The 22,032-nt window shown below is 42.0% G+C and overlaps 1 protein-coding gene across 1 annotated transcript in view; it reads left to right on the forward strand.

Annotated features, from left to right (window-relative positions):
* The window catches only part of LOC109909236 (serine/threonine-protein kinase NLK), a 94,904-nt gene extending 78,515 nt beyond the window's left edge, over nt 1-16,389 (forward strand). Inside the window, exons 8-11 of the mRNA XM_020508295.2 lie at nt 6,154-6,240; nt 9,068-9,266; nt 12,716-12,809; nt 13,397-16,389. Coding sequence (XP_020363884.1) covers nt 6,154-6,240; nt 9,068-9,266; nt 12,716-12,809; nt 13,397-13,451 — 435 coding nt within the window. The 3' untranslated portion in view covers nt 13,452-16,389. The remainder of the gene's footprint in view (nt 1-6,153; nt 6,241-9,067; nt 9,267-12,715; nt 12,810-13,396) is intronic.
* Nucleotides 16,390-22,032: the final 5,643 nt, after the last annotated feature.

Consider the following 22,032-nt stretch of genomic DNA (forward strand, 5'->3'; position numbering starts at 1 on the left):
TGACAGGAAAGCTTCCTCTCTCCCATCTGTCGATTGTTTGCAGCACGCGATCCATGGCTGTCCCTACACTTTGTAACATGGTCGCGTGCTGCTGGACGCGCTCCTCTACTGGGAGAGAAGGGCTGGCTGCACCTGCTGACTCCATTTGAACGGTCCGTGATTCTGTCAGTGATTGAGTGCAGAGATGTAGCGGAGTCAGGCGCAGGACACAGGTTTTTAGCAACACAGCGGAGTTTACTCAAAAAGTCAAGCAAAAATTCCAAATAGGAACATGCATACACACTAGCACATACAACAACCACTAAAGACACCAACAATCACGGACAGAACAGAAATGTATGCCAGAGGGTTAAATAAGGAACATGATATGGGAATTGAAACCAGGTGTGTGTAATACAGACAAAACTAAACTGAAACATGGATCGGTGGTGACTAGAAAGCCGGTGACATCGACCGCCGAACACCACCCGAACAAGGAGAGTGGCCGACTTCGGCGGATACCATGACAAATGTAGATTTCTCTCCTTCTCACTAACGTAATGTGGAACTAAACTAATGTAGATTTCTCTTCATCTCACTAGTGTAATGTAGAACTAACCTAATGTAGAATATCTCTCCTTCTCACTAACCTAATGTAGATTTCTCTCATTCTCACTAACGTAATGGAGAACTAAACTAATGTAGAACTAACCAAATGTAGATTTCTCTCCTTCTCACTAACCTAATGTATAACTAACCTAATGTAGATTTCTCTCCTCTCCTTCTCACTAACCTAATGTAGAACTAACCTAATGTAGATTCCTCTCCTTCTCACTAACCTAATGTAGATTTCTCTCCTTCTCACTAACCTAATGTAGAACTAACCTAATGTAGATTCCTCTCCTTCTCACTAACCTAATGTAGAACTAACCTAATGTAGATTTCTCTCCTTCTCACTAACCTAATGTAGAACTAACCTAATGTAGATTCCTCTCCTCTCCTTCCCACTAACCTAATGTAGATTCCTCTCCTTCTCACTAGCCTAATGTAGAACTAACCTAATAGATTCCTCTCCTCTCCTTCCCACTAACCTAATGTAGAACTAACCTAATGTAGATTCCTCTCCTCTTCTTCTCACTAACCTAATGGAGCTCCCTCTCCTCTCGTGTCCTAGCTGCTTCGCACTACTGTAATGGCGCTTCCTCTCCTTCTCACTACTCTAATGAAACTTCCTCTCCTTCTCACTACTCTAATGGAGCTTCCTCTCCTTCTCACTACTCTAATGGAGCTTCCTCTCCTTCTCACTACTCTAATGGAGCTTCCTCTCCTCATTACTCTAATGGAGCTTCCTCTCCTCATTACTCTAATGAAGCTTCCTCTCCTCATTACTCTAATGAAGCTTCCTCTCCTTCTCACTACTCTAATGGAGCTTCCTCTCATCACTACTCTAATGGAGCTTCCTCTCATCATTTACTCTAATGAAGCTTCCTCTCCTTCTCACTAATCTAATGGAGCTTCCTGTCCTCACCTGCTCTCTTTCATCTGTACTGGTGTGAGAGAACAGGACGGGCAAGCGCAAATTCCAGGTAATCATCCACCATATCACTTCACCCCTACTCTGTTTTCAGAGCAAGCTGTAGATGAGGGAGAGAGGAGACGAGAAGAGGACACCACTTTAGAGTCTTGGGATGCACCCTGAGTCATCCAGAAAAGGACTGCAATAACTGGTCCAGTCATATGAGATGTATAGAGAACTTGAAGGAATGCAGCCCTTAGATTCTTTAGTAGTGATTTGTTCTCGTATAGTCTAATGAAATAACCATGTTTTGAGGGGAAAATAGAACACACCAGGTTGCTAGCCCTCACCCACCCTGATATGGAGGCTCAGACAGATCAATACCCCATGCCAAATGAGTTTAGAAATCAGAGAAGGGCTTGAAAGCTGCTAAGCACACCCTCGCCACACTCACGCACACTGTGTATGTGTCACTCCCTCTCTTTCGCTCTCTCTCATGCAAACACGCACACACGCACCCCCCCCCCCCCCCCCCCCCCCCCCCAACCACTCTGCTCTACCCTCAAACCACGGCAAAGCACAGTGAAGGGTTTTCTGCTGAAACAGGAAGCCTCACTGCCAGTCTGCTGTTACCTGAGCTGTCCATCTGGGTAGAGAAGTTACCAGAGGCTGCTACTCACACACTTCACTCTGCTGCTGGAGCACACACAACACACACACAATCCAAATAAACCCGCCATCCCATTTCTCCAAATCTTTGTACAGAACAGTCTAATATGGCGTTGACATGCTGGTTGGACCCTAGTCTCTGGCGGTTTGTTCAAGTAATTACCTACATCTTTATCGGCCCATCCCATTTTTCACCAGTCTCATCTCTTAGCTCCAGGAGGCTAGCTAGCTAGCGTTAGCAGCAGGTTTGCATGAGTAAACAGTGGAATCCCATTCACTTGTCCACACCACCATACATCCCCAGGTGCAACTCTTCCTTTCACAGTGCCCTGCTGTAGCCTGGGAAGGCTTTGTTGTTGAATGGCAGAGTGATGTACAACTTGTTTGTTGTGCTCTGGGCTGATTGATGGGGGCAGAGAGAGAGGGCAATGTTTGAGGGGAGGGTGTGGGAGAGGCAGGCAGCTTGCCCTGGCTGCCCCTGGTGTAAAATGGCACAGGTGGATGTGACAGCCTGGAGGTGTATTGGGTTATTGTCCTGTTGAATAACAAATGATAGTCCCACGAAGCCCAAACCAGATGGGATGGTGTATCGCTGCAGAATCCTGTGGTAGCCATGCTGGTTAAGTGTGCCTTGAATTCTAAATAAATCATAGACAGTGTCACCAGCAAAGCACCCCCACAACATAACACCTCCTCCTCCATGCTTTACGGTGGGAAATACATGCAGAGATCATCCGTTCACCCACACCGTATCTCACAAAGACACGGCGGTTGGAATCAAAAATCTCTAGAGACCAAAGGACAGATTTCCACCAGTCTAATGTCCATTGCTCGTGTTTCTTGGCCCAAGAAAGTCTCTTCTTATTGGTGTCCTTTAGTAGTGGTTTCTTTGCAGCAATTTGACCATGAAGGCCTGATTCACACAGTTTCCTCTGAACAGTTGATGTTGAGATGTCTGTTACTTGAACTCTGTGAAGCATTTATTTGGGCTGCAATATCGGAGGCTGGTAACTCTAATGAACTTATCCTCTGCAGCAGAGGTAACTCTGGGTCTTCCATTCCTGTGGCGGTCCTCATGAGCCAGTTTCATCATAGCGCTTGATGGTTTTTGTGACTGCACTTAAAATAAACTTTCAAAGTTCTTGAAATGTTCCTTATTGACTGACCTTCATGCCCCACATCAACATTTTTCAAACAGCACAGGCTTCATAAAATCACAAATAGCGATTTAAATAAATCACTTACTTTTGAAAATCTTCCTCTGTTTGCAATCCCAAGGGTCCCAGCTACAACATGAATGGTTGTTTTGTTAGATAAAATCCTTCTTTATATCCCAAAATGTCAGTTTAGTTGGCACCATCGATTTCAGTAATCCACTCGTTCAACATCCAGACAAAGGAATCCAAGAAGCTGCAGCTAAACTTTGTTCAAACAAGGCAAACTATGTTTCTATTCAATCCTCAGGTACCCTAAAATGTAAATAAACTATCATATTTCATATGGAAAGAAGTATGTTAAATAGAAATGTAAAATTAGCATGCGCACATCCTCTTTGTCGCGTGCGAACAAAATGATTTTCCCCTGAGACTCTTTGTATAAAAACTCAAAATTCTTACTCGATTTGGAAGAAACCAGCCTGAAACCTTGAACAAAGACTGTTGACATCTAGTGGAAGCCATAGGAATTGCAATCTGGGAGATAGAATTGCATAGGGCCCATAGCTTTCCATTATAAGAGCCTGGGACCTTAAAAAAACTGGTTTGTTTTTCTTTGGATTTTCGCCTACCATATCAATTGTGCTATAGTCTCATACATTATTTGAACATTTCTACAAACTTCAGAGTTTTCTATCCAACGCTATCAATTATATGCTTATCCTGGCTTCTGGGCCTGAGTAACAGGCAGTTTACTTTGGGCACGTCAGTCATCCGAACTTCCGAATACTGCCCCCTAGCCTTAAGAAGATTTATAAAGAAGCTCAAATATAAAATATATATAAAACACTTTTTTGATTACTACATGATTCCATATGTGTTATTTCATAGTTTTTATGTCTTTCATTTTATACTACAATGTAAAAAATAGTAAAAGTAAAGAAAAACCCTTGAGTAAGTAGGCGTTCTAAAACTTTTGACCGGTAGTGTGTCTTCATACTGTACTGTCTTTGGGCATAGTGTGTGTTGTTTGTGTGTTGGGGGGATTGAGGAGAAGATAGAATGCAGGGGGGGTAGGGGTCACATGGGTTTCACCACACAGGAAGCTCATCTGTGTCGCGCTGAGTAAAGTCCCTAGTGCTAAGGCTAGAAAAGAGAGCAGAGCTAAACCAACCTGGAGCCTCTTTCTCTCTCTTCTCATAAATCAGAAAGGGAACGCTGGCTTACTGTTCGATGTGCAGTTGTCCACATACTTTTGGTCATGTAGTGTATCATGGAAGTAGATAGACAGATGCATCTATATCTCTATGTTGTCTTTGAAAAGAGCCTTCATTTCCTCTCAGACAGTCTCTTCCTCACAGTGTGAGTTTCTGAGTGATGTCTAGTCTGAAACAACGCCATGGCCATTACATCACCAATCAGTGTCTTTTCCTGAGTCATTGTTTGTTTAATTTTGTGGTGCGGCATCATGGGGCCAGGACAGGGAGTGGGATAGGGGTCCAGTCCAGCCTCACCTCCGTCTCTCTCCTGCCCTCCTCCCCCTCTGCTCCCCCTCTGCTCTTCTCCCCCTCGCCTCTGCTCTGCTCCCCCTCTCCTTTGCTCTGCTCCCCCTCTCCTCTGCTCTGCTCCCCCTCTCCTCTGCTCTGCTCCCCCTCGCCTCTGCTCTCCTCTGTTCCCCCTCTCCTCTGCTCTCCACTGTTCCCCCTCTCCTCTGCTCTCCTCCCCTTCTCTTTCTCCTCTGCTCCCCCTCTGCTCTGCTCCCCCTCTCCTCTGCTCTGCTCCCCCTCGCCTCTGCTCTCCTCTGTTCCCCCTCTCCTCTGCTCTCCACTGTTCCCCCTCTCCTCTGCTCTCCTCCCCTTCTCTTTCTCCTCTGCTGCTCCTCACCTTATCTTCTCCTTCACCTCTCCTCCTCCCCCTCTCCTCTGCTCTCCCTCTCCCCACCTTATCTTCACCTCTCTTCCTCCCCCTCTCCTGTCCTCCCCCACTCATCACCTTATCTTCTCCTTCACCTCTCCTCCTCCCCCTATCCTCTCCTTTGCTCCCCCTCTCCTCACCTTATCTTCTCCTTTACCTCTCCTCCTCCTCTTCTCCTCTGCTCCCCCTCTCCTCACCTTATCTTCTCCTTCACCTCTCCTCCTCCCCCTCTCTTCTGCTCCCCCTATCTTCTCCTTCACCTCTCCCTCTCATCTCCTCCCCCTCTCCTGAAACACATCGGAGAGAGAAGTGTGTGCTGTAACAGAAAGTAATCTCCTGGAGAGTGTGAATCACCAGTTGGGGCTTGCACTTGCAAAACCTAAACAGGTGATTACCAGTGGACTTTTTCAATCAACTTTGTTGAGTTTGAGAGAGAGAGAGATGGGGCAGGAAAGATAATTAGAGTGTAAAAATAACTTTTGGTCCCACCTACTCTTAGAGATAAGCACACAGCGGGGCAATCATTTGAAGGATCCCTTTTGCGGCAGCGTGGAAGACCATTGGAGGTGAAGGAGAGATATGTAAAATCGTTGGCTGTGGCTGGCTTTGATGCCACAGATAAGATCTACTGTAGGACTCAATTAAATTGAATCTACATTGCAATATGTATGCAGTAGCCCTTGACTGCTGTACAAAAACTGTACTACCATCGACACTGCCTTCACAGGTAGATGCTTCTTCTGAATGTCAAAAATGTCATGTTGAATGTGCAGTTAATGATATCATCATCCAAGCTGTTTTCACAATTTTTTTTATCCTCATGTAATAAAAACAAGGCCAGCATTGAAATAGCTTTATTTGGTTAAATTGACTGTGCGTGTAACTATTTGACTGACTGTATGTAATTTCCTGTCTCTGCAGCCATCCCTTCCTGTCCTGTACACCCTGTCCAGCCAGGCTACCCACGAAGCTGTTCACCTCCTGTGCAGGATGCTTGTATTCGATCCGGTGAGTAGTGTTTGTGTATGTTTTTGTGTTTTCATGTTTAGCTGTACTTGTGAGGACCAGAAGCCTCCACAAGAATAGTAAACAAACAGAAATGTGACCTACTTGGGGACATTTTGTTAGTCCCCACAAGGAAAAAGGCTATTTCTAGGGGGGGTAGTAGTTAGGTTTAGGGTTAAGGTTAGGTTTTGGGGTTAGGGAAAATTGGATTTTGAATGGGAATCAATTGTGTGTCCCGACAAGCTTTAGTAAACGAGAGAGAGAGAGAGAGAGTGTGTGTGCCTGCCTGCCTGTCTGCCTGCCTGCCTGTTGGGAAATAGATCATTATACTCCACAGTAATAGGATGCCATTTCTGCCTGTCTGCCTGCCTGTCTGCCTGCCTGTCTGCCTGCCTGTTGGGAAATGGATCATTATACTCTAACCAAAGAAAAGAAACAAAAATAATATCCTCATTACAAGTAATGGTTCAAAGGCTAAATGGCCTGCAGATTGGACACCATATCTAGTGATGTAAAAAAGACTACTCAAGAGTTTTGGCTCCTGCTAACAGACGGAAGCAGCTTTTTGGCTTTCTGTCTAAATAACATATCTTATTTTCCTAAAACGTGCAAGTATACCTTATGGTACGAAGACAGTTTTTGCATCATTTCTGTACAGTCAACTACACTACACATTGGAAAGATATGAATTCAACATCCTGAACAAATGGAACGTGTGGAAGGTGGTGGTAACCCTAAACACCACTGTCACTGACTAATCAACAATCCAGCTTTCCATTGAATGACGTTGGCTTCAATGGCAGGCTTTCACCTCTGGCCAGTGGCCAATCCAGAAAGATGAACAGCTAGAGTGTAAGACTGTTCCCCCAGTGCATATGTCTCCAAGTCCAACCCCTAAAGTGCACTGCCTTGACCCTACTGCCCTGCAACAATATCCTCCTATCATGAGTTAGGTTGACGAGTTGACGGTTATTCACTGTCTTATTCAACAAAGGGAGGTTGATTAACTATGCCATCTTCTCCCCCCGACCCACACGTTTACTTATTCATACACTTAGGAGATGATTAAAACCAAACAATGTTGCATGCTTGTCCTACATCCGGTGTGTGTGTGTGTGTGTGTGCAGAAACCCTACTAGCATCTAGCGTTAACAGAACACAGGCGGTTGTGTTTATTGGCATCTCCTGACTGACTGGGGAAATAAGATGTGTGCTGTAATGATTCTGAGGCTCTGTCACTAACAGATTAGGAGGAATCTGACATATGGTAATGATGGTGGAGGCCTACTGTATACAGGGTTGTCTCATTGAGATCTGTAATGTGGAAATAAGCCAACCTTTCTTTTCGGGTGTCTTCTTCCAGACCAGAGGGCAGTATTTCTCCCTCCTCGTTTCAATCTGGCACATCTAAGTGGGATATTGCTGACTAGTCAGATGGTTATTCAGTTGAGGCTGATTTGGTTTGATTCCAAGGTCTAGTTTTAATGTGGGGTGTCCTCGAAAGAGAGACAATGTGCAGTAGACTGCTGTTTGAGAGCCAGCAAATGCTTTATCAAACAGACCATTTGATTTGGAGGGATTTCATAGTCCTGTATGTATACATCAGTGTGTGTGTAGTCTGTATACATCAGTGTGTGTGTGTAGTCTGTATACATCAGTGTGTGTGTGTAGTCTGTATACATCAGTGTGTGTGTGTGTGTAGTCTGTATACATCAGTGTGTGTGTGTGTGTGTGTAGTCTGTATACATCAGTGTGTGTGTAGTCTGTATACATCAGTGTGTGTGTGTAGTCTGTATACATCAGTGTGTGTGTGTAGTCTGTAATACATCAGTGTGTGTGTGTAGTCTGTAATACATCTGTGTGTGTGTGTAGTATGTGTACATATGTGTGTGTGTGTGTGTGTAGTCTGTACGTGTGTGTGTAGTCTGTACATGTGTGTGTGTGTAGTCTGTATACATCAGTGTGTGTGTGGTCTGTATACATCAGTGTGTGTGTAGTCTGTATACATCAGTGTGTGTGTGTGTAGTCTGTATACATCAGTGTGTGTGTGTGTAGTCTGTATACATCAGTGTGTGTGTGTAGTCTGTATACATCAGTGTGTGTGTGTAGTATGTGTACATATGTGTGTGTGTAGTATGTGTACGTGTGTGTGTGTGTAGTCTGTATACATATGTGTGTGTGTAGTCTGTATACATCAGTGTGTGTGTGTAGTCTGTATACATCAGTGTGTGTGTGTAGTCTGTATACATCAGTGTGTGTGTGTAGTATGTATACATCTGTGTGTGTGTAGTATGTGTACATCTGTGTGTGTGTAGTATGTGTACATCTGTGTGTGTGTAGTCTGTATACATATGTGCGTGTAGTCTGTATACATCAGTGTATGTGTGTGTGTAGTCTGTATACATCAGTGTGTGTGTGTGTGTGTGTAGTCTGTATACATCAGTGTGTGTGTGTGTGTGTAGTCTGTATACATCAGTGTGTGTGTGTAGTCTGTATACATCAGTGTGTGTGTGGTCTGTATACATCAGTGTGTGTGTGTGTGTGTGTGTGTGTGTGTGTGTGTGTGTGTGTGTGTGTGTGTGTGTGTGTGTGTGTGTGTGTGTGTGTGTGTAGTCTGTATACATCAGTGTGTGTGTGTAGTCTGTGTACATCAGTGTGTGTGTGTGTAGTCTGTATACATCAGTGTGTGTGTAGTCTGTATACATCAGTGTGTGTGTGTAGTCTGTATACATCAGCGTGTGTGTAGTCTGTATACATCAGCGTGTGTGTAGTCTGTATACATCAGTGTGTGTGCAGTCTATACATCAGTGTGTGTTTGGCCCTCCCCCAGTCTAAACGGATCTCAGCGAAGGATGCCCTGGCCCATCCTTACCTGGACGAGGGCAGACTGAGGTACCACACCTGTATGTGTAAGTGCTGCTACACCACCTCCTCTGGTCGTGTCTACACCAGCGAATTCGAGCCCGTCACCAACCCCAAGTTCGACGATGGCTTCGAGAAGAATCTGACCTCCGTCAGACAGGTCAAAGGTGAGTCTGTCGACCAACCAGCTTTCAAGTTTTGTTGTTTTGATTATTTTATCCTCTGTTTTAGGCCTATCTCATCTGTTTTTATCCCCTTCATGTTACTGGCTTCTGTTTTTCCACTGGGTTTGCAAAGAGAGGCAGCTTTAGCTAATTAGTTTCAATAGGTGATAGACATCCATCCATTGCATACATGGTGAAAGTCTTAACCTGGTATTGTGATTATTGTGAAACCGGCAGCTTTACAGACGCCTGAGGTCCTAATTGAATCCAATCAACCCTGAGACCATGTGTAGATCATGCCTCTGTGTGTTAAGGCGTTTGCGTGCTTCCCAGACGAAACCGTTCGGAAGGGTTTGTGCATATATTATGATGACATTTTGTGATTTTTGTTTGTTAGTTTAGACTTCGTGAAGGATTTTTTCAGCTGTTCAGGCACCACATTGTTTTTCTCGAAAGTAGCCGAAGTCTACGCCCCTTCGTTGGTGATTGGTCAATAGTAGGGATTCTTCAATGAGACGACTCGTTTTCATGCACATTTTTTTCTTTGAGAAATACTGCACCAAACATTTAGTTACTATTTAGTTAGATGTAAAATTACACAACTAAGTTCTCCTCTGCAAAAAGTCAACATTTATGACAGATTTCTTGAGTTATCTTGTACTGAACAAAACTATAAACGCAACATGTAAAGTGTTGGTCTCATGTTTCATGAGCTGATCCCAGAAATCTTCTATACGCACAAAAAGCTTATTTCTCTCAAATGTTGTGCACAAATTTGTTTACATCCCTGTTAGTGAACATTTCTCCTTTGCCAAGATAATCCATCCACCTGACAGGTGTGGCATATCAAGAAGCTGTTTAAATACCATGATCATTACATAGGGGGAGACCCAGATCAGTGGTGGCCTGTTCTGTCAGCAGGTATTAATGAGGTTGTCTTCTAAAAGCAGGCTTACTCTGGTCGAGGGTCGAAATAAACCTGCCCTTCCTCCCTCTTCCTTCTCTCTCCTTCATTTTCTCTTCCTCCTCCTTCTCCCCACCCCCTTCTCTTCCCTCCCTCCTACTCCTCTTCCTTCCCAACCCCATTCTTCTCCACCCCCTCACCCCCCATCCCTCAATCCACTTGCCCCTTATTTCCACTGAGAGATTAGCCATTCTGCCTGATGGTAGGCTAACTGCTGGCTAGCTCCAAGCTGTAGACAAACTGCTGCACTGGACTCTAGTGCACCACTTTAGTTGCTAGCCTTTAGAGGCCTTTGATGTGTGCACATGTACTGTACACACATGTGCATGCTCATACTGGTAAAAATCATCGTCAATTGTGTAATGCAATCACAGTTTCCTCCTCTGCAGTAAATGACAGATGGCTGGAGTTTGCAGGAATGTGATGAATGACAAAACATAGCTCAATACATCTGAAACCTTAGTGCAGGTGCCAGATATCCTGGAGTAGGCCTGTGACAAAAACAAAGAAAAATGAATAGCATTTTACTTTTACTTCAGATATTGTACTCTCTGGTACTTATTTAAACTATTTACTTCGTACTAAGTGGCATCTACACAACAAAGCTTGTTTTAATGAACCTCAATGAAGCAAAATAATCAGATCATTATAATGCAACTACCATTTCGCCACTTGATTTCTAAATACAGTTGTATTTAGAAATCGCCCTGGCACCGTGCTACAGTCAGAAGTTTACATACACTTAGGTTGGTGTCATTAAAACTCGTTTTTCAACCACTCCACAAATTTCTTGTTAACAAAATATAGTTTTGTTAAGTCGGTTAGGACATCTACTATGTGCATGACACAAGTAATTTTTCCAACAATTGTTTACAGACAAGTTAAATAATCTATCATTCACTGTATCACAATTCAAGTGGGTCAGAAGTTTACATACACTAAGTTGACTGTGCCTTTAAACAGCTTGGAAAATTCCAGAAAATTATGTAATGGCTTTAGAAGCTTCTGATAGGCTAATTGACATCATTTGAGTCAATTGGAGGTGTACCTGTTGATGTATTTCAAGGCCTCCCTTCAAACTCAGTGCCTCTTTGCTTGACATCATGGGAAAATCAGAAGAAATCAGCCAAGACCTCAGAAAAAAATTGTATACCTCCACAAGTCTGGTTCATCCTTGAGAGCAATTTTCAAACGCCTAAAGGTACCTCGTTCATCTGTACACACCATGGGACCACGCAGCCGTCATACTGCTCAGGAAGGTGACGTGTTCTGTCTCCTAGAGATGAACGTACTTTGGTGCGAAAGTGCAAATCAATCCCAGAACAACAGAAAAGGACCTTGTGAAGAAGCTGTAGGAAACAGGTAGAAAAGTATCTATATCCACAGTAAAACAAGTCCTATATCGACAACCTGAAAGGCCGCTCAGCAAGGAAGAAGCCACTGCTCCAAAAATGCCAGACTACGGTTTGCAACTGCACATGGGGACAAAGATTGTACTTTTTGGAGAAATGTCCTCTGGTCTGATGAAACAGACATTGAACTGTTTGGCCATAATGACCATCGTTATGTTTGGAAGAAAAAGAGGGAGGCTTGCAAGCCGAAGAACACCATCCCAACCATGAAGCACTGGGGTGGCAGCATCATGTTGTGGGGGTGCTTTGCTGCAGGAGGGAATGGTACACTTCACATCATTGAAAGAAATTTATGTGGATATATTGAAGCAACATCTGAAGACATCAGTCAGGAAGTAAAGCTTGGTCGCAAAGGGGTCTTCCAAATGGACAATGACCCCAAGCATATTTCCAAAGTTGTGGCAAAATGGCTTAAGGACAACAGAGTCAAGGTATTGGAGTGGCCATCACAAAGCCCTGACCTCAATCCTACAGAAGATTTGTGGGCAGAACTGACAAAGCGTGTGCGAGCAAGGAGGCCTACAAACCTGACTCAGTTACACCAGCTCTGTCAGGAGGAATGGGCTAAAATTCACCTAACTTATTGTGGGAAGCTTGTGGAAGGCTACCCGAAACGCTTGACCCAAGTTAAACAATTTAAAGGCAATGCTACCAAATACTAATTGAGTGTATGTAAACTTCTGACCCACTGGGAATGTGGTGAAAGAAAGAAAAACACTGAAATCATTCTCTCTACTATTCTGACATTTCACATTCTTAAAATAAAGTGGTGATCCTAACTGACCTAAGACAGGGAATTTTTACAAGGATTAAATGTCAGGAATTGTGAAAAGCTGAGTTTAAATGTATCTGGCTAAGGTGTATGTAAACTTCTGACTTTAACTGTACATACCATGTGTTTATAAGTGAAAATCCACACTTCAAAATAGCTCTTTACCAAATTAAAACAAGCCCTAAATACTGTATAACACTGTAAATTAGCCCCGGTTAAAAGGCTTACTTTGAAACTCTGTGTAACTGTAAAGAATGTGTTCGGTCCATCTCCCTGAGTCTGACTCGGTCTCTGTCTTTCACAGAGATCATTCACCAGTTCATCCTGGAACAGCAGAAGGGGAACAGAGTGCCGCTCTGCATCAACCCCCAGTCGGCCGCTTTCAAAAGCTTTATCAGGTAAGACTAGAGGCCTCTGCCGGTGGATACCACCAGATTCTTCATTGTTTGGATTTTTGTACTTAAGCTACAGTAGTTTGAAAGCTAGCCACTTCTTAGAAACTTGATAGCTTGTTAGATGACATTGACCCTACTTGACCTGTGAGCATGTCCGCTTATCTTCCCTTACCATAATCTACCTGCCATACCTTGATACCTGTGTCCTTCTGTGTCACAATGAGAACAGTAACAGTCCATTGCATTGGCAAGCTTTCCTCACTGTCAACCAATAAAAGTCTCTTTCTCCTTGTTTGTTATTACCGGCCTAAAACATCTGATTTGTGAGTTTTCCTCCTACCTCCAGCCTGCCAGCCAACATGCTGAGAGTTATTGTGAAGGATTTGGTGCAATAGTTAATAGCTTTTTCTGCAGGTCCTCTGCAGTAGATGCATGCTGCTCATTAAACAGAAAGTGGTGGTGTGGCAGTGCCAGTGACTGACCATATCTTTCCATATCTCCTATCCCCTCATCTATTTCTGTCTCCTCTTTTGTTCTTTCTTTCACTCGTCTCCCTCTGTTTCTCTCTCTCCCCCTTCTCTCCCTGACAGTTCCACTGTGGCCCAGCCCTCTGAGATGCCCCCGTCCCCCCTGGTGTGGGAATAGCTGCTGTCTGTGCCACGATCCGGCCCCGCGCTGGATACTGAGGACAACAAGAAGAAACCCCAACCTGTGTAGCATTTCACTGGAGTCTAGGACTAGCAATGTCCACTGTGTATGTACTGTAATACTAACTATGAAGTTTTAAAATGAACCCAAACAACCACTGCTGACTGGGTTATGGAGGGACTTTTACAGTGTGCTATGTATGCAAGTGTCTGCCCACACTGCTCTGTAGATGCAAAGCCACAAATGGATGCACACACACACACATGTGCATACAAACATTGTGCAGAGCTGGTATAAGGGCCAACCTCGTGGGCTTGAAAGTGTGTGTAAAGCCAGGGATGAGACAGTATGCTGCAGAGAGTCCTCGTAGTCTCTGCCTGCAGTCCCAGAGGGCAACATACAGCTCCCGTCCACTTCCATACATACATAGTCATTACTTATTTATTAAAGGAGGGAGACGCGTTCCGGAAAGGGTGTTCTTTTTATATATAGCACAGGATTTAAGACACTCCCTGCACACGCTAGTTAACCCCCCCTCTCTCAGAAATCATAACGTTCAATTAGAGATGATGCTTTTTATTTATTTGTGGTGTACTGTTAAACAGTTTAGTCAGAGGGTTTCATTGTTTGTTTTGTCCCCCCCAAAATCCTGCTCTATTGCTGTTTGTTCTATGCCTGCTGTCCCCTGAGAACTCCTCACCCGGCACACATACTCGCATGACTAACCCAAATATGGGCATGTGGAAGTATGGTGCTGTGTCAGTATTAGCTGGGTAAAATGTGGTAACCCTGGAATGTGGTTGCATCAAAGAATAGGCTATTAGTGGGATAGAAGCACCACTGAGAGCTGAAGAGATCCTCCGCTCTGGGTACAGTAACATGACGGGGGACAGAGCAAAAGTAGTTTAGGGTACATATTGACATTGTGGTATTCAGCACAGATTTTGTGCTACAGGAACAAGAAGGCCATGTTGGGGTGCTACTTGGTCGTTGCGTTTTTTCTCTGGAGACTCTGAGAGACCGGAATTAATCTGCTGTTGAACGTCCTGTACCATATGAACAGGCATGTTAAATCAAATCAAATCAAATTTATTTATATAGCCCTTCGTACATCAGCTGATATCTCAAAGTGCTGTACAGAAACCCAGCCTAAAACCCCAAACAGCAAGCAATGCAGGTGGAGAAGCACGGTGGCTAGGAAAAACTCCCTAGAAAGAGTTAAGATGTTAAGAGTCTAAGGGATATAGATATTCACTGGTTCCCCTGCCATGTCTTCTGAATCTATAGTCCTACCATACACTGCATGTCCATGTTCTGTCAATACATACCTAGTTAAAGACAGACAAGCGAAATAATACGAAGATCAGCCAAACCAAAATCATTTAATTATTCTGAAGAGAAAGTGAAACCAAGATTTTTTTAAATCTAGATGTTTGATGATACGGGAATGCTGCCATTTCTGGAAGATGCTGATTTATTCCATAGGGTCCCAACAAGTGGGGTGTGTGCGTGTTGCTTATACGTGTGTCCTGTCACGCGCAAATTAATATGTTTGACTAACTACAGTGACTTTCTTTGGTGAGGGGGTGTCACCTTATCAAGGCAATGGTGTCAAAGAGAGAGATCTTCCCATCAATTAATAAGGTGAATGAATAATTTAGCCAGTAATATCAGGTCTACTTTAAGCCTCACTCCCCATAGCGATGTTTCATGTCACCTACACAATAAAATAAACTCGCAGAAGAAAACTATTTCATATATTTTTAGATTATTATTTTCTATTTATTTCAGTCAATGGAATATGATATGTCAATAGATGAAAAACAAATGGATTTAAAACAATCTACAATGGAGGAAAAATAATAATTAATAAACTCAGAACAATACTGCTGTATAGGTGTATTAGCCTGCACATTTTTAGGGCTGTGCATTTGATTTGATTTTTGAGACTTGCATATAAATGTATATATTTTATTTGTTCTTTTCTTATGTTTTCCCCTGTACACGAGCGTGTAGAAGACAAATAATCCCCCCAAAAATGATTCAGAAAACAAATGAAAAAACACAACCAATTATGTTAATTGTGTCTTGTGTGTACTGCAGAGCTGTGGATATACTGAAGTAGAAGGCTTTCTTCTTCTTATTATTATTATTATTATTTCTACCTTAGAGAAACACTTTACTATTGTGTGTATATGTATATAAAGAATTACAATGTTGCTCTCTACCTCTTGAGCTCTATTACTTGGTTTGTTTACCTCCACAAATGTATCATTTCATGTGGAGAATTAAAAATAAAACTTGAATGTCCCTTACAGCTTTTATATATATATATATCAAAAAACAGCAAGTTTTTTTTTCACTCATTTGAAAAACTATTTAAAATTTGCCAGAGGTAGGATTCATCATGCCATTGTATTAAAATACCCTATCAATAGCCAAGCAATTCCAGACTGTTAGTTGACGTTGAGTCATATATTTGATAGGCTATGACCCTCCCCGTCTCCCTGTGTAATATCTGTGTGTGAAGAGATTTTGTGTTGAAATGAAGTACAAAAACCCACTGATACACATTTTTAGATATACACAAATAATAACAAAGCAGACAGAAATATGATGGTGGTGCTGTGAGAGAGACGAACTTGAACTCTGCAACTGATATTTGGGCAAAATTTGGATAGGTACTACTTGTGCTGTCACACATTTTTATAAGACATTTGAAGTTTATACTCAGAGGTAATGTAATTTGAATACAATTTATGATAAATATATCAATAAAGCTCTGCTTACAAGGACCTTAAAAGCCAATGTGAAGTTGAGACCGGAAATGACTCCTCGGATGTGCTCAAGTGTGTGTTGGGAAAAATGTCCGGTCTCTAACAGTGTAGATTTGAAGTACAGTGGTGAAACTCATTAAATGTAACATTTGAAAGAACTTCAGTGCTGTGGCTCTTGTTATTCTTCTTCCAACTTCAGTATAGACCTAGACTTATGTACATAATGTCCGATTTCATTCTGGTTGATTGTGTTGCTCAGTTGGTAAGCATTGATCTTGCAAGGCCAATGTTGTAGGTTCGACTTACTTCTTACTCTTATCCAAAGCAACTTACAGTATCTGCTAAATGACCAAAATGTAAAATTGTGTGATTATTTCATGAGTTTTACTGCCACCCACTGGAGTACATTAGCTTTAACAGTCTAAGCAATTCCAAAACTTGTGAGCACACTGATATACAATCAAATCGCTTTCTCATTGGATTTGACCCTTTTATGTTCCATTGAGGGCAAGTGTATATCAATATAGACAGAATCTCAATTATTGTCCATATGATAGGTGCTCTGTGCAAGTCCAACCACAACACACCTTATTGTCTATGATACTGTATGTCTGAAGCAGTAAATGAAGACAATTTCTTGAGAAAAATAAAGAATTGTTTGAAGATATAGTTGCTTATTCATTGAATAGGTCTGGAGGATACTAGAGCATAATAGAATTATTATAGATCAAATGTTGAACCCTCCTTACAGGGACAAATAAATCCACGTGTAGGAGATTTTTTAATTCTAGGCTATAATATGGTATTGAGGATGGTCAAACTGGTCACCAGCTTCAGTTGGTCAAATTGTGTTTTCCAGCAGGGTTGGAGAGAGAGAGGTTATGGAATGTAAGACTTGTAGGTACAAGGTTTGTGTTAGGACGTAGACAAACACCGTCCAGGATATACTTCCACACTCCATTCCCCTAGGGGGCAGCAGCAACCTTATCCAGGTGTTGAACATGGTGGATAAACAAATCAGGTGCTGCCAATTAGGGTGATATTCAACCAGTTGGCAAGCCGTGAGGCTGTTGGGTTTGTTTGGTGGCCATAAGGACTTTCGTTTGGCTTTTGAATCTTTAGTTTGGGCATGTCTTTTTGTATTTTTCCTTTTTGTACATGTTTAGTCACCATCTGAACCAACAATAATCTGATTGGACTGGCTGACCATGAGGTCAAGAGAGACAGAGCTGGCCCTGGAAGGTTGCTGTCTCCCTAGGCACAAACTGTATGCTGACATAAAATGCACACATTTATTCAGGTTACAGACCATGTAATTAGGCCAAGGACCATTAGACAAAGAGAGTCCAACAATATCTGTAGTCTGGTTATTGGATTCATAACAGTGAGACCTTGATGGATTAGAGTATTAACAGGTCTAATGTTGTGAGATAAGATAAGTGCATGAGGGGTGGGGATTGGCATAGTTTGTTTTGGGAAAAAATTAATACGAAGACAAATTCAGTTGTCAGGCATGTATTATAATAATGTATCGTCCGATTATCTTATCAGAAGTTTACCAAAAGTCTTAACCCATTCACGACCCCCAAGGACAAAGCTGGTTGAAATGAAGTTTTGTGTTGGATAAATAAATGACAAAAACCGACTGATGGATTTTGGGTAGGTATCAAAACATCTGCCAGGCTGATCCTCAACACTGGAGCTCCCCAGAGGTGCATGCTCAGTCCCCTACTGTACTTCCTGTTCACCCACGACTGCATGGCCAGGCACGACTCCAACACCATTAAGTTTGCAGACAACACAACAGTGGTAGGCATGATCACCGACAACGACGAGATAGCCTATAGTGAGGAGATCAGAGACGGCACTTCAGAGGGTAGTGCGTATGGCCAGTACATCACTGCGGCAAAGCTGCCTGCCATCCAGGACCTCTACACCAGGCAGTGTCAGAGGAAGGCTCTAAAAATTGTCAAAGACCCCAGCCACCCCAGTCATAGACTGTTCTCTCTACTGCCGCATGGCAAGCGGTACCGGAGTGCCAAGTTTAGGACAAAAAGGCTTCTCAACAGTTTTTACCCCCAAGCCATAAGACTCCTGAACAGGTAACCAAGTGGTTACCTAGACTATTTGCATTGTGTGACTCTCCCAACCCCTCTTTTACGCTGCTGCTACTCTATGTTTATCATATATGCATAGTCACTTTAACAATACATTCATGTACATACTACCTCTATTGGCCCGACCAACCAGTGCTCCTGCACATTGGCTAACGGGCTATCTGCATTGTGTCCCACCACCTGCCAACCCCTCTTTTTACGCTACTGCTACTCTCTGTTCATCATATATGCATTGTCACTTTAACGATACCTACATGTACATACTAACTCAATAAGCCTGACTAACCAGTGTCTGTATACAACCTTTCTACTGTTATTTTCAAATGTCTTTTTACTGTTTTATTTCTTTACTTACCTACAGACACACACACGTTTTTTTCACACTATTGGTTAGAGCCTGTAAGTTAGCATTTCACTGTAAGGTCTACCTGTTGTATTCGGCGCACGTGACAAATAAACTTTGATTTGATGGTGACTGTCATGTCATGGTTAGCATCTACATCAATTCAATTATTTATGTCCTTTCTGGAGTACACTTCATCCGGGTTAAGGTAGGGTTTTGCTGAGCTAGGCAGTCATTGTAAATAAGAATTTGTTCTTAACTGACTTGCCTAGTTAAATAAAGGTTAAATGAATCTAAATAAATGAAAAATGTTTACCTGTATCCTGTAAAAAGTTATGATGGTTTAAACACAGTGTTGCTCTGTAAGCACGACTTGACAAGTGTTCCCCTTTTTATTCCCACAGCAAATGGCGTCTCCAGTATGGACATTATAAACATGACCCTTTTTATATGATAATAATTGGACAATTTAAAAGTTTTAATCTGTAAAAAAAAAGAGTTGTTAAAGGATTTAATTCATGTAAATATGTTTTTTTATATATATATATATATAAGAAAGTATCTGTTCTAAAAACTTGAACATTTCTTAAAAAAAGCATATTAGCAAGTAGTTCAATATGCAAAGAAATATATATTTAATGGACACTCAGCATCCGTGACCTTTTCTTTTACCTCTGTTAATGATAACAGAGTTAAATGTTCTCAACATAAGAATGTGAGCAGTTTTAATCTTAAAGAATTTCTGCAAATGCCTTTACATCCGGCAGGTCTAAACAAGCTGAACTCAACACAAAATAATTAAGCTTGTGTTAAGATCAAGCTTGCAGGGAACATTGCTAAGCCCAGAAGCCGCATTCCCCTCTGGACCTCCTCGTCATGTCTCCCCCACAGATATCTCCTCGCTCTCTGGTCACCTTTCAATTAGACAGGTAGAGCATTTCCCCTTGGTGATTGACATAACTTCAAACCAATGACACTGGGAAAAGCCATGTGCTAATGGAGTCACACTCCCACTATAAAAAAGGGCATATATTTTTTAATAATCAGTGCCAAATCGTAATGCTATATATATTTAGGTATTTGTTAGTCCTTTCATTCAATACTAACAACTAATATTTCAAATAGATCTCCAATGCTAATTTTAGATGTGTAAAATTATAACAAAGCAGACAGAAATATGAATGGTGGTGCTGTGAGAGAGGGGGACTAACTTGTACTCTACAACTGATATTGGGCAGGTACTTTGGATAGGTACTCTGCTACTACTTTAAATCTAATTTTACTGCTTGCATTAGTTAGTTGATATGGAATAGAGTTCCATGTAGTCATGGCTCTATGTAGTACTGTGTGCCTCCCATAGTCTGTTCTGGACTTGGGGACTGTGAAGAGACCTCTTGTGGCATGTCTTGTGGGGTATGCATGGGTGTCCGAGCTGTGTGCCAGTAGTTTAGACAGACAGCTCGGTGCATTCAACATGTCAATACCTCTCATAAATAAAAGTGGTGATGAAGTCAATCTCTCCTCAACTTTCAGCCAGGAGAGATTGACATGCATATTATACATATTAGCTGTCTGTGTACATCTAAGGGCCAGCTGTGCTGTCCTGTTCTGAGCCAATTGCAATTTTCCTAAGTCCTTTTTTGTGGCACCTGACCACACGACTGAACAGTAGTCTAGGTGCGACAAAACTAGTGCCAATAGGACCTGCCTTGTTGATAGTGTTGTTAAGAAGGCAGAGCATCGCTATATTATAGACAGACTTCTCCCCATCTTATTAGCTACTACTGCACCAATATGTTTTGACCATGACAGTTTACAATCTAACTCTAAGCAGTTAGTCATCTCAACATGCTGAATTTCCACATTTTATTACAAAGTTTAGATGATGTTTAGGGTTTAGTGAGTGCTTTGTTCCAAATACAATGCTTTTAGTTTTAGAAATATTTAGGGCTAACATATTCCTTTCCACCCACTCTGAAACTAACTGCAGCTCAAAGTCAGTGGCATGTCGTTAGTAAAAAGTGAAAAGGCAAGGGGCCTAAACAGCTACCCTAGGAAATTCCTGATTCTAACTGGATTACATTTGATAAGCTCCATTAAAGAACACCCTCTGTGATTAATGTTAGACAAGTAACTCTTTCTCCACATTATAGCAGGGGGTGTAAAGCCATAACGCAAATGTTTTTCAGCAGCAGACTATGATCGATAATGTCAAAAGCCCCAAAGCTTTTAACTATCATTCATTATATAATGTATCTTTGTTGAATAGTGTAGTATCTTTTTATTTAGTAACATGATTTCTTCATTAGCAGTATGTTTGCCAATCAGTTGGGCTGTCAGACTTAATTGCCATACCTTTTGCCTCATCCCTTTCAACCATACAATTTTTCAATTCCTCATCAATCCAAGGGGATTTAACAGCTTTTACAGTCATTTTCTTAAAGGGTGCGTGCTCATTAGTAACTGGAATAAATAGTTTCATAAATGCGTCAAGTGCAGTGTCTGGTTGCTCCTCATTACACACCACAGACCAGCAAATATTATTTACATCATCAACATATGAATCACTCCAAAACTTCTTGTATGACCTCTTATACACTATATTAGGCCCAGCCTTTGGAACTTTGGTTTTCCTAGATATGGCTATTATATTGTGATCATTACATCCTATGGATTTGGATACTGCTTTAAAGCAAATATCTGCAGCGTGAGTAAAAATGGGATCAATACATGTCAATTATTTAATTCCTGTGCTGTTTGTAACTACCCTGGTAGGTTGACTGACAACCTGATCCAGTTTTGCAGCCACTGGTTACAGTTTGGAGTTTTCCTGAGTGGGCAGCTTGATGTTACCCAGTCAATATTTAAATCACCCTGAAAATATACTTCTCTGTTTATATCACGTACATTATCAAGCATTTCACACATATTATCCAGATACTGACTGTTAGCACTTGGTGGTCTATAGCAGCTTCCCGCAAGAATGGGCTTTAAGGTGAGGCAGATGAACCTGTAGCCATATTACTTCAACAGTATTTAACATTAGATCGTCTCTAAGCTTTACAGGAATGTAGATCTGAATATAGACTCCTCGGATGTGCTTGTGTGCGTTAGAAAAAAGGTCAGTTCTTTAGAAAAGTATAGAATTGAAGTACAGTGGTGAAACTCATTAAATGTGATTTTTAAAGAACGTCAGTGCCAGTCACAGTGTGTAGATAAAATCACTGTGGAACCAAGCCAGAAACAAAATGGCCAAATTACAACTTGTGCTGTGATAATTGTGTTGTTTACTCTATAACCTGTTAGTTCATACGCCTTGTGACCATGATGTACAGGTATAT

This window comes from Oncorhynchus kisutch, linkage group LG18 (assembly GCF_002021735.2).
Source record: "Oncorhynchus kisutch isolate 150728-3 linkage group LG18, Okis_V2, whole genome shotgun sequence".
Lineage (NCBI taxonomy): Eukaryota > Metazoa > Chordata > Actinopteri > Salmoniformes > Salmonidae > Oncorhynchus > Oncorhynchus kisutch.